Source organism: Sinohyriopsis cumingii, chromosome 1, assembly GCF_028554795.1.
Source record: "Sinohyriopsis cumingii isolate HCF-2022 chromosome 1, ASM2855479v2, whole genome shotgun sequence".
In the NCBI taxonomy this organism is placed as follows: Eukaryota; Metazoa; Mollusca; class Bivalvia; order Unionida; family Unionidae; genus Sinohyriopsis; species Sinohyriopsis cumingii.
The window spans coordinates 76,153,319-76,170,916 of NC_142961.1; the positions used below are offsets into that span (position 1 = coordinate 76,153,319).

Below are 17,598 nucleotides of genomic sequence, written 5' to 3' on the forward strand. Positions count from 1 at the left end.
AACATAGTGCATTATTTTATGTTCTAAACTGTCATTCAAAATTAAGATTGGTTTGTAAAACAGACATTGAAATAAACATATAAGTTTTTTCCTCCTTTTATTCTTAACTTTGTTACCGACTTACGCATCAGAATCAGAAAAGGTTAATAAAATCACTAATGCATAATACAAAAAAAAAAGAAGAAACAAACCTACATTGATACATTGTTTTTAAACTTATGGAATATATGCAACATTGCTAGATTCTACATCCATAATATCACATCAACAAAGCAGAGCGTAATTTTATGCGCTAAACAAAATATAAGAAATAGTCACTTTCCTACATACATCCATCTCTATTTATATGTTAAAACATAATCACATATAAGAATATTTCATCGACATTATTTAATTGGGGAGTGGGGGGAGCTGGCAGTTCCCATTGGAATTTTGATCTTAAAATATTCAGGGTATATCTATCGGTGATGAAATACAAGACAAAGCATTTGTGTATTATACTGTTCTAGAAAGATCCATCAAATTTGATTCTGTGTTTTATACAGTGTGCAGGTTATAGCATCACTGTAAATAAATATTAGAATGCATATCTATATTCAGATGAACAAATTTACCTCCTGGTACATGGTTTTCAGTAAGAACAATAATAATAATTCAAACACTTAAAAGAAGACTAATGCCATTACGCCGGTTGGCCTTGTCCGAATGGCTGTTTTTAGAAACTGATATAACTGCTTGTGACGTTTCACAGAGGTAAAACGTACAAGCGCCCAAATTAAAGGTGTGTGTGTTGGATTGTAGATACAAATGTTATTCCTTTCTGAAGCCACACAATCGTGTTGGGTAAAGATAAAATCCCCCAGGATACCCCCCTTTTCAAATTATTCCAATAAAGCATCCTTTACCCCATTAGATAATAAAAACAACAGACCATTTAGAAGTTACCAGCTTAGATGTATACTTGTGACGGTCCCAAAAAAAAACTTAGACAGGTGGAGGGGATTATGTCCTATCTTTCATTTTGCTTGAACGATTTTGTCCCCGGGGTATATAGTCCTGTCGGGGATGACTTTGTCCTATACTCCAGTCGTGTGAAGCTAAACATTCTTAGATTCCATAGCTTTACATACGCGAGGTGATATGACCACAACTGTGGTGTGTTGGATTGTAAATGTGTGTGTTGGATTTTAGAAAAAAATGTTAATATTAGCATCCCCGTTGAGGCTATACATTCTTAGACTCCATAGCCTTACATGCGGGAGCTATTTGGCTTCAAATGTAAGTTTTGCCTACATTTAACCTATGGGCTAATGTTAAATCCCGTTTTGCCCTTAAGTGTTGCCTACGTGTAAACTTATGGGCTAATGTTGATCCTGTTAGCCCTTAAATACTGCCTACATGAAAACATATGGGCTAATATTAAATCCCGTTTGGCCCTTGAGTGATGCCTACATGTAAACGTATGGGACAATGTTAATTATCATTTGATCCTTAAGTCTTGCCTATACGAAAACCTATGGCATAATGTCAATTCCTGTTTGGCCCTTACGTGTTGCCCACATGTATACCTTTCATCAGATATTGTTAAAAAGATTGTGTTGTCTTCATCGGGCACATCCATGGAAACCTAGTAAAACCATGGGATATATTTAAAAATTAAGAAGGATGGGCTCCAGAGTCATGTAGGAAGCAAACATGTTGTTTTGCTTTGCACAGCGCACTCTCTACAGATAACGTGATTAATACTAGACCCTTCCCACACACGACTCTAGTCTATATATAGGTAAGTACATGTCTTTAAATTCAGACTAAATCATCCCTTAAGATACGAGTTGGTGAAGCGCATTACATGATTAGAATGAAAGAAATCATTGTCATTATACTTTTCGTAGTTAGTGTTGCTCTGGGTAAGTAATCTCTCTCTCTCTCTCTCTCATATACACATACACACATACACAGATTCAAAACTCAAAGTTGTTCAATATATGTTTTAGGAGATTATCGTTTTTTCTCTGTCTTCACACTTAAGGACAAGAAATCATACATACATACACATAGTCATGGTACTAATGCATTGTGTAATCACGATTGTACTAATACTATAGGTAATTAATGATCCACGTAGCTTTTGTCTTTATGGAGAGAATAATGTTACAATTCCAGGTATTTGCATGACAACTGATGGAAAGTTGAGCATACGTCACTTATTGTGTTTGGTCATGGCCCAGCAAAATAAATGTAGCGCTCGCAGTTTGCCAAACATCTTCATAAATCATAAGCTTTAACGTCCTTGGGCGGTGTAATGTTTTTTTTTTCTTTCGAGCCACATGTCGAGGAAAAGTAATACGTTCTGGTTCATACCTTTCCCGTTCTCCTTGTTTACGTATGTTTTTCAAAATCATGTGACTAATGTCGTCAATGTTCTTTAATTATGTGAGTGTGAATGTTTTGAACTCTGCATTGTTAGGTACTGGATTATATACTCCATATTAATATAGCTATGTATTTCATGCATGATATGCATATACATTCTTTATTTAGAATGACAAGCAGGTGTATTTAACTGTTTTAGTTGCCTGTTAGTGAGAATAACAGCTAATTTGTAATTGTTCAAATAATCAAACGTAAAATAAAGTTTCTTTATGTGATGCCAATATGCTACCCCTTTCCCCCATAAACAGATACAAAATAAAATACCCCATTCCCCCCATAAATATATACAATATAAAATACCCCTTTCCCCCCATAAATAGATACAAAATAAAATACTCCTTTCCCCCCATAAATAGATACAAAATAAAATACCCTTACCCCCATAAACAAATGCAAAATAGAATACCCCATTCCCCCCATAAATAGATACAAAATAAAACACCCTTACCCCCATAAACAAATGCAATATAAAATACCCCATTCCCCCCATAAATAGATACAAAATAAAATACTCCCTCCCCCCCCCCCATAAAAAGATACAAAACAAAACACCCCTTTGCCTCCAGTAAATAAATACAAAATAAAAAAATGGTTATTTTAGTCACGATGGAAACCGTTGGGAAGCATCAGATAAATACATATTCCAAAGAGTGGCCAACAGGAAGAACGTTTCTGTTTGGCAAGGCCTAACTGGACTAGCAAAGCCTATATTAATGGGAATAGATGGGGCCCATGGTGGCTCTGCTATAGTGAGTAGGTGAGAAAGTTTGCAAGGAGCTTCCCATTGGTCCATTGTTCTTACAGTGGGTTTTCCTGGTTTCATCTTAAGCCAGTGGTACGCAGAAAAATTGCGTTAAACACAACTAGAACAATAACGGGAACTGACTAATGATCGGTACCGTTACTAAACCTTGCTCTTGCCATGGCGTGATGCTGGTGTCCACGCATGTCTAAGCAATTCAAATGCAAGATCAACAGTCCTAGTGAATTAAAAAGTGGACGCTCTCGCGTGAATTGTTTTTCACACAGCTGTTCTTCGCCACCGGTAATATTAAAAAGACAAAAAGGCGGAGAAGGACTTGTTGGTCTTGATATAATCTGCAGAAAATATAATATTTTTATTTCCATCTGATACAATTTAAGAATGTACTTTTAAAAACATCTTAAATTAGAAGGATAACGGAGAAATGACGTTCAACATCGAATATATATTCTCAAATAGTAAATGTTCTTCCTGTCAGACACCTTTTTTTTGAATATTTCTGCTTTGCGATTCCTGTCGGTGACTAGAAATACCGTAAAATATTTTATTGTATTTTTTCTCAAGATCTAACTTGGTGCCGGGTTGTCGATTAGAGGAGACGATAGCTATTTATAGTGATCTGTAAGATCGAATAATCCGCTAAAGATATCAACTGATTACTGATTTGGTGTACATGCAGTTTAAAAGAAAAAGTTCCAGACATACAACAGTATTAATCGGATTATTTATTTGTACCATTGTAAAACATTTAATTTATTCCAATCACGCTGAATAAAGCCATTTTCTGTCTGAGAAGCGTCTTTTGCCGATCTTTGGAGATTTATATTTCAGCGAACTGCACGATTTTCATATATTAAGATTCAATTACGGACTACGCTAAACATGACAAGATTAACAACCGGAAAATGATGATCCGAAAGTGGACGGGACAGGAATCAAGGTGGTGTGTAACTAAAGCAAACGAAACTGGGGGTTTTCATTCCTTTAAATTCCAATTAAGTGTGACTAATCTCATGCCATCAGATCCTTGTCCAACATATATATTGGCTAGTTCTGGACATCGGACAATCCAAGATGTACATAACTGTACCTATATAAAGATGTTAGGAAATGTAGTTCTATGTTCTTACTACTATCAATATTCAACGTCATACACGTCAGCAAGGTCTGTTGAGTGAATGTTATCTATAACAAACTGTGTCCGATTCCAGACATAGTTCAGAATGACTTATTCTCGAAGATCCAGTTTCCTGATAAGATCGTGATGTTCTCTAATGCAACTACTAGTCTTCCATATCGACCATTTTCCAGAGGTTGTAATCTATTTCAAACGGGCTTCCAAGCAAACATTATAGTCTTGTACTATAGCGTTTGAACATTATGCAGTTTTTGTATTACCCGAAGGAATTAGCTTGCCTAATACTTCAAACACACCATATTTAGTACCCAAGCTGATAGCAGTTGAGACTAAAATCCTATGTTCCATATCTCAGTTTCATCTCCATGTTCGCAATTCAGTCTCAGTGGCAATCTCCATCGAGTTTGCAATTTAGACTCATTGACATTTCCATCTATTTAGTACTTCAATCTCAGTGGCATCTCCATCGAGTTTGCAATTCAGACTCAGTGACACCTCCATCTAATTCGTACTTCAGTCCCAGTGGCATCTCCATCTAGTTCGCACCTCAGTCTCAGTGGCATCTCCATCGAGTTCGCACTTCAAAATTCTCTTTTAACTGACAAAGCTGGAGCAAAATTTATTGCTTTAACTCAATGCTTAACACGGATAACAGCTATTGACAGTGTGTCTAGTGTATAAAGTAGTGCTTGTTTGTCACCCACACCTTACTACCTCAAAAATAAAATGTCCTGATGGCTATCTATCATCAAAAAAATTAAAAGTCTTAACAAGCTGATGTCTGTGAGTCATCACTTTCTATATCATTCCAGTTATTACAGTTGTAAAGTTTCATTGCAATATTGTAATTTTTATTGTTAAAAGTTAGCTGTTGTTAAACTGAGTGGAAGCTTTATGTCATAGTTGTAGCACACGAAACATAATAACAGAAATGGAAAAGATGGATGCTTAATAACCACGGTGTCGAGAATCCTCGCTTAGCAAACCATTATGAAATTCTAGACAATTACCATGCCAATAAAGTAAGAATAAAATAGACGACCTTGGATTTGTGTATTTGAGTGGGTACCTTGTCAAGACTTGCATACACATAACATATGAGGAGACAGAAATTTTGTATTCACATGAAGCAAATGAACAATTGTTTATAATCATCGCAATGGTTACACTATCTCATTTAATTTATGTTTTTAAAAGCAATTATTTTTTTCTTCTTTTCGTTGGCGTGGAATTAAAACTGCAAGCAACAAACAAAAACAAGCTAAAAAAAATGACATGAAAAGCCAAGAAAAAAAAACGTGTCCAGCTGTTTTATAAAGACAATCTATTACACTGCCAATAACACTAGACAATGCTTCCAATGACCCTTTGACAGCCTATTACTCTGCCAATAACACTAGACAATGCTTATAATGACTTTTTCACTGTCTATTACACTGCCAATAACACTAGACAATGCTTCTAATGATTTTTTGACAGCTTAAACAAACAATTGGCTATATTTGCCATTTTGTTTCCCCTTGTTCACAATTGAGTCTGCCACATTTTCCACCACCACTTCAACCAGCAGTTCTTTCTCTACGACCTTCACCAAAATTTCCATGGACAGGGCAATATTTGCTACATCACACCAATAGCTAATAATCGTGGAAACCGACACACCATTCTGTTACACATTTGGTTTAGCTTCCCACCTAATGGTAAGTTATCTTTAATTTTTTAATACATTTTTTCAACATTGTTAATACACTTACTCATTAGATCTCTCCAATGTCAAACTGTTAATTTAAATATTTGCTAGTTCTTTCTTTTGATTTACCTTTATTAGCTACATATGTTTTTTGCTGATGTTTTACTCTATGTCATCTATCGGCTTGCCATACGTTTCAGCGACTGCTTTCAAAGCTTCTTTTTTATTGACTACAACAGCATTCACATAACCTATTAATTCTCTCTCTCTCTCTCTCTCTCTCTCTCTCTCTCTCTCTCTCTCTCATAACATTTATTCTGCGAATGGACGTTATCCAGTTTCAATTCTTAAGTAATCATCTATTATAGTTTCTTCTTATCTTACACGTTTAATGTCTTTGTGTCGATTACTTGCATTTATGTTACTACTGAACTGTTGCTGACTACCTTTGTTTAACAATACGGTCGAAAGGTTGTTCTACAGATCTACGCAGTAGTTTGCCATTGGTGCTACCCATTTACGTCCCTCTTTTGACCAGCCTAAAGACATGAGGAAGTTGCTAACACTTTTCTTTGAAGCTATGGAATCTGGAGCTAACATCATATTTCGTTTGCCTGTTTTATAAAATTTGCATGGGCATTTGATTTACGTGTAGGTAATTTAAAAATAATGTTTTTCCTTACTTTTTAAGTTAGGTTTAATTAATTTATATTACGTTTCATCTGTTTAAATTGTGTCTAGCAGATTATTTTTATAATTCCATTAAAATCGGAGTTTCAAATCCCTCCTAGTACAAATTTGACTGGCAAAGAGTTGTAGAAAACATGGACACAAAAACAACTCAAGAAAACATATGAGATATCTGTGTCAACAAAAACTTTGTTCATTAATGATTTGAATGAAATGTAGACAAAGTTAAAAGAAGAAAATACGTAACATCAACTAACAAATTACACTTTATTGTTTGTATCATTTAATTTTTTAATCAATGCATTTTTTTCATTTGACCACTGTTGCTTTTATTGGAGCGTCTAGCTGTTACGTAGTTAAATCTTTCGAGAAACTGAAGCAAGAGATAAAGCAGACTAAAACCTGATCGTACAAATTAATGGAAGAGGGAGAAACGTAGAGACAAATTTAATTCATGTAATAATACGGCAATTGAAACAAACATAATTGATACCATGATGTAGCATGATGTCCCACCCAGTCACATTAATCCGACACCAAGTCGACCAGTCGTAACACTAACCTCTTAATGCTGAGCGTCAAGACAGGCAACTGTTAGTACCATTTTTTTAACGCTTTGGTATGAATCAGCCGGGGTTCGAACCACTGTAATGGACGCTCTAATCATTAGGCCACCGGAACGGTATCGTTAACTAAGCTATTACTGTTAGAAACAGCATACCTTTTGTATTAACAAGCCGGAAATTTAACGAGGTCATACAGTTGATTATTCCAATAACATTCAACTAGTTTACGATTGACTACCTGACAGCACACAGAATCCTACCAGGCAAAAAATGTAAACAATGATATAACAAAAATAGTCAAAACTAGTGGACACAGAGATGATAACATAGCATGGACAAAGTCTTGTTAAATGTTTGCGCTAAGAAAGCAAACAGAACAAGGAATCGCTTCGCCAGATAAGCGCAGACGGAACATATGCAGGTGTAATCAACAAAATCCTAAACCTATTCTGTTTATTCAAATAAATTGGCAAGAAAATACCATGTTGCAAATCAAAAGATTAATTTGTTTTACCGATTCAACTGCCAGAGACTTCATACGGAAAGACAAAATATCATATAATTGTTTAAAATGGATATACGTTAGCATGACGACTGCTTAAGGTTAGATATATTTCTTATACAAATGAATCGATATATATATATATATATATATATATATATATATATATATATATATATATATATAGATAGATAGATAGATAGATAGATAGATAGATAGATATTTCATTCCTTTGAAATGAAATTGTTCTTTCCAGACAGCCTGGCAACATAAAATGTAATTTATCCATTTGAAAACAAATACTTTTTTCGCTATTGCAATATTTCCAACAAAAAAACTGGAGAACTTCAGATTATATTACAACAACCAAAAACATCAAATAAGATTTATTTATTTAGTTATTTGGAAGTTTGTCCACAAATATTCTGATACATAGATAAATAAAACTTTAAATGCTAATACAGTGAAAATTATTGAAGCGTATAGAGAAATAATTACAATAAATTAACAGCTAACGAACAAAGTTGTAATCGAAAGAAAACAGATTGATGAAAAAGGAAAAATATTTAGGGATCGATTTTAACCAAACTGAATATGGTCTTACTGCTTACTTGAGAAGAGTAATCTAACATATTGAAAGGATTTGGTTGATCAAGAATTAGTGAGTACTATTGGTGTCGTACAAAGTAATAGCTCAAGAACTAGTGAATACTATTGGTTTCGTACAAAGTAATAGATCAAGAACTAGTGAATAATATTGGTGTCGTACAAAGTAATAGCTCAAGAACTAGTGAATACTATTGGTGTCTTACAAAGTAATAGCTCAAGAACTAGTGGATACCATTGGTGTCGTACAAAGTAATAGATCAAGAACTAGTGAATAATATTGGTGTCGTACAAAGTAAATGATCAAGCACTAGTGAATAATATTGGTGTCGTACAAAGTAATAGATCAAGAACTAGTGAATACTATTGGTGTCGTACAAAGTAACAGATCAAGAACTAGTAAATACTATTGAGGTCCTACAAAGTAATAGATCAAGAATTAGTAAATACTATTGAGGCCGTACAAAGTAATATATCAAGAACTAGTGAATACTATTTGTGTCGTACAAAGTAATATATCAAGAAATAGTAAATACTATTGGTGTCGTACAAACGAATAGATCAAGAACTAGTGAATAATATTGGTGTCGTACAAACGAATAGATCAAGAACTAGTGAATAATATTGGTGTCGTACAAAGTAATAGTGATGAATAAGACCAACGAATAAACTACCACGAGAAAATTTAGAATAAAAGTTTTTAATTTATTAATATCCATTCAAAATCAAAATGTGTGTAAGGAGTTTTTTTATCTCATGGAATAAGTTCAAAACAAGTTACAAAGTCACAAAGTTATATCATTGAAATTAATAATAATAATAATAATAATAATAATAATAATAATAATAATAATAAAATATAATATTCAAATATGGGTTAGATAAATAAACAAAACGAATGTTGTGATGTATAGTGTTGTTTTTATCTAATGAAGATTGTTAGATTTTCCAAATGATATTTGTAAGAGAATACTCGGTTTTCATTGTACAAGCTGGAAGTAATAATAATAATAATAATAATAATGAGGACTTTGTATAGCGCTTAATCTTTAGAAGCTCTAATCGCTTTACAACATTAGACAACAAATATAACATAAAAAACATATATAATGATATGATTGCAAAAACAAACATCATGAAATTAGAAAAGATAAAAAACGTGCTGAAAATATTCAAGGTACGAAACATTATTAGGTCTTTAAGTTTGTTCCTGAAGTCTAAATAAGTGAGTTTTGAGAGCACTCTTGAATGGGGTCACTGTGTCTTTGTGTCTAAGTTCAGTGGGCAATTCATTCCACGTTGCTGGGCCCTGGTATGCAAAAGAACGCTGTCCATATGACTTTGTTTTCATAGTGGGAATAATGAGTATACGATTGTCAGAAGAGGAGCGTAAGTATCTTGCTGGTGTTTACACATGGGTGAGGTCGGATAGGTATGTTGGACTGGAATCCGTCAGTGAAACGTAGCACAGAGAACACATTTTGTGTTTGATTCTGGATCGAATGGATATCCAGCGTAGGGTACAGAGCAGCGGGGAGGTGTGCTCTGATCGAGGTACTCTAAGCATGATCCGAGCAGCTGTGTTTTGAACTTTTTGAAGTTTCTGGAGTAGATATTGAGATGAACCAGACAGAATTGAGTTACAATAGTCCAGTCTTGAAAGTACTAATGAACACACAAGTGTTTTAGTGGCATCAGCTGAAAGATATTTGCGAACTGAGCTGATGCGTCTCAGCTCAAGATATGCAGGCTTCCATATGTTCATGACATGTTGGTGCAGTGTGAGAGTAATGTCCAGAGTAACGCCTAGGTTTCGTACTGATTGTGTGAATTTGATGTTGATGTTGCTGATATTTATTGTTTGAGGTAAAGGATGTGAATGAGAAATTATTTGTGTTGTGATCAAAACGTTATCACATAGAACCTAAATAAGGGCCGTTATACAGTTATAAATGCCAATATTACAACTATAACACTAACTGATACTGAAATAGCTATGCTTCAGCTCGTTTTGCTGAATGCAACTTAACCCCAACAGAAGCATGACAAAGTTATATTATTCAAATTAATAATAATAAAATAATAATAATAATAATAATTAATAACAATAAAATCAAAAGACACACACACACACACACACACATATATATATATATATATATATATATATATATATATATATATATATATATATATATATATATATATATATATATATATATATATATATATATATATACAACTTTTAAAAACTTCTCCATTAAATCTTTGCAGAGATTAACTTGTTATCTTTATAAAATTTAGCTATTAAATAGACCTCGTACGCAAAATTACAACATATGGAAAACACATAACTCTTCAAATACATCTTAGTTCCAATCAAACATTACATTACACATGATCACAATAGTATTAACCCTGAACAAACACTGCAATTCATTGAAACACTTCTTGATAAAGTATCTTTCTATTGGCGTGTTTGATTATCTGATAAGAGAGGGAACCTTGATATGTACTATCTTGCTTCACTTATACATTGTCCTAATATGTAATAGAATGCCACGATCGATGTAAGTAAGAATTCAGTGGAAACGTTTAAATTTTAATACTGACATTGAAAATGATAAATTATTAACATGATAAAATAAATAGGGTACTATGGCACAACAGCGCTTGTTCCATAACTAAAAGTATTGACAATGCGTTTATGTCAATCTTTTAACGTCCTCCAATGTATTTCAATATTTGAAAGTAATCTTTCAAAGGGATCGGAATGGTTGAAACAAACGATCAACACAACATGCAAATGATCGTCTCTGAATGATGTTTTACAATAGGTATATATGATTGAAATCCAGTGGTATAAATGTAAGATGTCAGCATTAAATCCAATGTACAACAAAGTTTAAAACATTTTTAATTTTTGAAAGCGTTTGTAAGAAAGAAGATGCAATCTTAAGATGGAACAAAACTTGAAAACTACATTTATAAATTTATATATTTAAAACAAAATTCTCACTAAATCTTTCTGGCAAACTGATAAAACCCATATTAAATTATTGTTGCCAAGTTTTGGGTTTTATTCCTGCCATACGCATTGACAACGTGTGCTTACATATTTGCAATAATTTTATTTACGTAGGTTAAGGCGTACTTTAAGGATAATTGATTAATATTATGTTTCAGCGGCAAAGTCGGGGTCATGTCCTGATTCCTCCGGCATGATCGGGATCTGTCTTGAGGGCTGTTCCTCAGACGACGATTGTGCAGGGAGCCAGAAATGTTGCTCGAATGGCTGTGGACACACGTGTCAGAACCCTACCACCGTAACGTCAAGTACGTGTATGTATTGCCCTTTCATGATTGCCGTGTTAGAGCATATTTCTCTATCTATGGCACACAATTTCTTCGCAAGTCTCGTTTGGCAATGCAAAAATACTTCACTTACATTTTGTTTTAAACTAACATTGCGAAGAATGCTGACATTGCTGTCTCGTCTTCAGTCACTGTAGCTCTATATATGGCGCACGAGTGTGTCTGAAGGGGGAGGGAGGGAGACTTATTTGTATTCACTGCCCAGTTGGATGTTTCATATGGTAAAATGAAAAGCACGATGATATCTCGACGTCAAACACAGCGTATTCTGAGCAACTGTTCGTACACATTACATATTGTGGACAAAAAAGGTTTCGAACGAAACACAGATCTACAGATATTGCTTCACCCTCCAATTAAACAACCTATTCTCGAGTGGCTTGAGTATTAAATTTCTTTTATTCTTGTTGAACGATATGGACGCTGACACTGACAAGAACAATTTAAGACATTCGATACTATGACTGTTATGTCTGGCGATCCACAGCATTCTAAAAATGTTTTTAACGCAAAGACGGTGAACAGACGATGATAAATATCATAGCAAGCAATAGTATAATTATCTTTGGCCTTTTCTTCGGCACTCGTTATAGACAGGACAAAACAAAACAAAGTATTCTTCTTTTCTTTTTGGTCAATTCTTGAGAATGTTTTCATCACATGGTTTACCATTTGTTACTTGTCTTGCGGAAGGTAAAAGAAGGGAGTGGAAACATTTCCATAACTGATATCAAGTCCTTTTTGCCACGTGGCAAATTAAACGCACGTGGGAGCAACAGTTCAGTTATTTAAAATAAGAGTATGACAAAATACATAACAAAATGTCAAACTGAAACACCGACTAATAATAAAAGCAAAAAAATGCTGTAAAAGTGAATCTGATGCAACAGTTTTAAAGAAGAAAATGGTAAAAATGTTTTTTTTCCCCCAATTTTATATATATATATATATATATATATATATATATATATATATATATATATATATATATATATATATATATATATATATATATATATATATATATTCCTTTCAGCAATCAAGCCCGGACACTGTCCAAGAACATCCGGCTTCGGAACCTGTGTGGAAATGTGTTCCTCAGATTCCGAATGTTCTGGGGTTCAGAAATGTTGCTCAAACGGTTGTGGACACACTTGTCAGACTCCTACTTCCGGTAAGCACACCTTTTTGTCGTAATTTTACCACTCTATACTATGCAGATGTAACTTACACTTAAGTTAATTTTGAATGAACTCTAGGACAAGATATTTTAAGTAAACATGTAAGACATAAGTCTAAAGATACCTATGACGACTTATACATCTAATTTTGGAAGTGTAACTCACTTGAAGATCATTCAAAATGGTGGTTAAAAAACACGATTCAACAGCGGGTTCAGTAAAGTGAAAAGTATATTTTTGTTTAAAATTAAATACTAAAGTTTAAGAAATTGTCATACTGCTCCTACTATCACCCTAACATTGGAATTCAGAACATATTAGACTTAGGGATAACAGAAAACGTTGGAGACAGACAGCGGCTTAGCCTGGACATAATCCCACACAAAATAAGTATCCGATACAACCCACCTTGGAACAAAGGCATCCAATAAATATACGCGTACCCAATGGAATAGTGATGCAAATAATAGTCACGAATGAACAGATAAAGGAAGTTGCGATTATATTTGAAGCATATTCCACAAGAGTTCAAAGTTGAAAGCTTCCATTTATAGTGAAAATATTATTCACAGAAGAAGTGGAAACATAACTATGTGGATGTGGTTATGTAAATGATGTAGCAGCTGTCAAATCATAAATATAATCTATAAAACCAAATGTTAAAATGTATGTCGGCAAAGACATCGATCCAAATAAAATACTACATTGAAAGAACATAGGAAAAATGTTGAAAGTAAAGAGTGTAATTAGTTGGGTATTTAAAACAGTTTGAGAGCGTTTTTAGAGACAACAAGGTAAAGATTAATTAAATAGTTATAGAAAAATACTCTTGGGAAAAAGGCTGAAACAATTGTTTCAAGAATCCGGTATAACAATATCTGATTTAGCCGCTGCAATACACATGACTATAACAGCTGTCTACGACAAATATTGTAAACGATTTAATGAGATGTGATGGTGGAGAAGGTACTGCCGTATATGAAAGAAAGACCATTGGTTTTATTTCTAAAATTACAAAACTTAATAAATGCTAACAATCATCTCTTTGAGTTAGACAAGGAAACAGCAGCATTGCCTGGAATTGTTTGTAGTTTAATAAACTGGTTGCTTAAAGTGCCGACTAAATCAGGATTTCCGTAGCTGACCGTGTGAATTTTGATATTAAGGGGTTTGCTGTTTGCATACTTATTTGGAAAGTTAATGATTCAAACAACTATTTTAGAAAGGAAAACAATAGCAGATCTTGCAGCCACCGGTATCAGTATAGATGAATATTTATTTATCGTATATATATATATATATATATATATATATATATATATATATATATATATATATATATATATATATATATATATATATATATATAATCTGTACAAAATGAACATCGTAATGACATTGAATCATAGTATCAGACAAGACGCATCAGACAGAGGAATATTATCATTACAATGTTTCTTTTCTGCTTAATTTTGCCCATTTTGATTTCTTCAGTATATCTTAAAATCGTATTGTTACATGCTGTTAATCAACTCCAGAAGTATTGCAAAAATATATGCATACAGACTGGCGGTAGATTTATATTATAGTTTGGAAATTTTGGATTTCTGTAATTTGTTTTATATCCAACGATGCTAAATCGTTTCATTATAATACTTTAGGTCATAAAATAGAGCGTCACGATCAACAGCATATCATAATTTTCGGTGATGCGATTTTGAAAAGCTGTTCCAATTTTAAAATTGTCTTCGTAATGCACTGTTCTTAAAATACATAGATCTGTAACGGGATGTTTGGTTGGTTTGTCCTTATCTAGAGGATGATCGACCTCGGTGTTATTGCCCGATCAGGTACATAATAAACTATTAAATTTATAAACGAAATAAATCGAGACCTGAAACCCCGAGTATTTAACAATTTCATTAATTATATAAATAAAATGAAACTGAATAAAACATTTGAAGGAAATACTTCTCTTAAAATATAACTACCAAGATTTAAAGCAATGCAATTAACCGTTCTGTTTATACCGGTAAGACAAATTTCATCATGAAATCGAGTGAGCGATCGAACTCAATTGTCCAGTATGCCTGCATAACCTGGTTCCGTGCTGGTCTCACCACATTCAATGTTGGTTACATGTCAGAGTCAACGTATTCCCCCCCCCTCTCTCCAGCCTCTTCTTTCCGGTTATCACCCGTAATTTGGTTGTCTCCTCTCTGCCCTCTCTGGATTCAGGTATATATGGAGCAATTTCCCTTGTAAAGTAGATAAACCTAAATATTTTGTCGGGTTTTCACTTCTGGGATAGAACATTATCCCCTCCCTCGTTATGTCAGATATCGTCATATCTTAATTCGAATAGATATTAAAGCATAATTAGGGTCTTCTGGTCTTAGTCTGACAGCTAATAACCCTGGTCAAGAAGTTTAATATATGTCCCTAGCTGACTAGTTAGCATCCCTAACTGAATTATAACATAGACTAGACACAATAAACAAGTACGCCCTGCCGTGAACTATATAAATCGTTTACTGGATTTATTGTCGACTGGCATGTGCTCGATTTCTCGGTTAAAAGAATTCACTCTTGATTATACAAATTATCCAAATTTGATAACTTTCCCAGAAAATAACTTTACCCTATAGTTCATAATTTACACTCAAAAAGTAAATGAGAAGTTATCTTTTTGTCCGCGAGTACAGTGATCCTTACTTTATCCTTTCCCACATTAACGTGTACTGTTTTTTAATCTCTTCAGTTTGTTCATTTTCTACTGTAATATCATTTTTATCTGACTATTTTGTGCAATCTTTACATTTCTAATTCAAACTAATGAATATATATTTTTCCTTCTGAGTTAAAAATCTTTTTCTCGTTAACTGAAGAAAGAAATGTTGTAATGTAAGAAACAAAAAAGGAGCCGAACTTTTTTACATTTCTTATATATATTTTATAATTCATTCTTTGCACTTTCAAAAGCTGGCATTGTCTACTCTGGCAATATCTGTGTTCCCTATTTTTCCAACTGCTAAAGATAGTGTACTTTAGACTAAATCAGAAAGAATTATGTTGCTGTGTATATTTTCTGCACGAACATTCATAAAACACAGCAAAACATAACGGTAAACCGCTTACATTGTGTGGGATCCAATAAGAAATCTGTTACTTCAGTCTCTCATACAAATTGTTTGCCAATACGTTTTAGTATAAAATAAAAAGAAAAGTTGCTTGCTTCGAGAGAATAATGGACATATTTCATATCGTAGGTGAAAACTTGAGCATTTTTAACTCGTGGCTTCGCCACTTGTGAAAATATGGAGTTTTTCGCCCACTGGATGAAAGATATCCGTTATTTACCCGTTTCAAGTAAACATTCTCTCTTTTTTAATATTGTCTAACAAGTGTTAGGGTGGGACAGTAAATGTCTTTAGTGACTGTTAATCTCTTATTAAAGTGTTCTCCTGCGAGTGTTTAGCATGAACAAATTCTACGCTTGTAACTTTTCTAATTTTAATTTATATTGTTCTCCTACGAGTTGGTGATATTTAAAGATATAATTGCGCCACCTCCCAATTACTCCCCTCAACCAATATAGACCAGACGTATTTTGATTTGCATATTAATACCATAATCTTTGAAATGCTGCTTGGAATTTATCCCCCCCCCCAGTTTTATTTCATCATCATCAACATCATCGTGAACATTATTATTATTATTATTATTATTATTATTATTATTATAGGCATTATCGGTCAACTTGGATGTACATACAATGGAGTAACATACCATAATGGAGACGGTTTCAAGTCATCTGATGGTTGCAACAGATGCAGCTGCAGCAATGGCATGGTCTTATGCACGGAAATGGCGTGCTTGAGTGGTCCTCTAGTCGTGTCATAAATTATCTGGTCCTTGATAATAGTCTATTCATGCCTGTTGAATACAATAGGCTTTTTACACTTGAAGATGACATTTGTTCAGCGTTTCCTGAATGTCTCAGCAAACCATACAGCTATAGTTTCTTCTTCCTTTAACTTGTTTATCAGTAATCCTTGAGCCATTAGTTACGATTGACCACAAACGGATTCATATTTAGAATTCAGCTGAATTAAGGACGCTAAAACAGCTGAGTGATCTAAACCACTCGAGTGACGATTCAGGCAGAACCAGATTTATTGTCACAAACGCATTAGACACACTCGCACTTTATCTATTATGAGTTTCAATCTATGACATTTAGACACAAGCCTAAATAAAACGTTTAATAGTGTTAGATTATAGATCACACCTTGAAAGTATATAGTAGTAATATAAGTCTGTACACTTTACATAAAGGGTGTGCAGTTTAATTTTTTAATATTAACACACGTTAACACATCACTTTATGTGTTTCTGTTCGTCCAAATAAATCCATGAAATTCTTGAGCAGTATTCTCTTTACTGATTAGCGATCGTGGGAAAATAGTCTTACCCTGCTTTATGGGAAAAAAGAACTTTTTATTTTAACTAATAATATAAATATTTTAGCGGCCATTTGTCGAAACGACTGCCCAAAGAGAATTGCGAACAAGAGGTCACGTCTTTCTGAATATGGCGAAGTTATCCCACTGAGACTCGTTATGCCATGTATTATGATACGCTGAAAAATGGC

General features: G+C 33.7%; 1 protein-coding gene across 2 annotated transcripts; it reads left to right on the forward strand.

Moving 5' to 3' along the window:
* The first annotated feature begins 1,790 nt into the window (after window positions 1-1,790).
* LOC149807150 (antileukoproteinase-like) lies at window positions 1,791-17,372 on the forward strand. 2 transcript variants are annotated; one of them, XM_089962758.1, is made up of 4 exons: window positions 1,791-1,907; window positions 11,575-11,730; window positions 12,800-12,937; window positions 16,690-17,372. In XM_089962758.1, the coding sequence occupies exons 1-4, from the start codon at window positions 1,850-1,852 to the stop codon at window positions 16,845-16,847; spliced, it is 510 nt and encodes a 169-aa protein (XP_089818884.1). In that variant the 5' UTR covers window positions 1,791-1,849; the 3' UTR covers window positions 16,848-17,372. The 2 variants fall into 2 exon arrangements, with proteins under 2 accessions (XP_089818884.1, XP_089818893.1); XM_089962767.1 differs by having other exon boundaries at window positions 11,575-11,724.
* Window positions 17,373-17,598: the final 226 nt, after the last annotated feature.

Coding starts and splice junctions, on each gene's coding strand:
- LOC149807150 (XM_089962758.1), top strand. CDS start 1,850: ATGATTAGAATGAAAGAAATCATTGTCATTATACTTTTCGTAGTTAGT. Junction 1,908..11,574: donor CGTAGTTAGTGTTGCTCTGG/GTAAGTAATCTC, acceptor ATTATGTTTCAG/CGGCAAAGTCGGGGTCATGT. Junction 11,731..12,799: donor CACCGTAACGTCAAGTACGT/GTATGTATTGCC, acceptor TATTCCTTTCAG/CAATCAAGCCCGGACACTGT.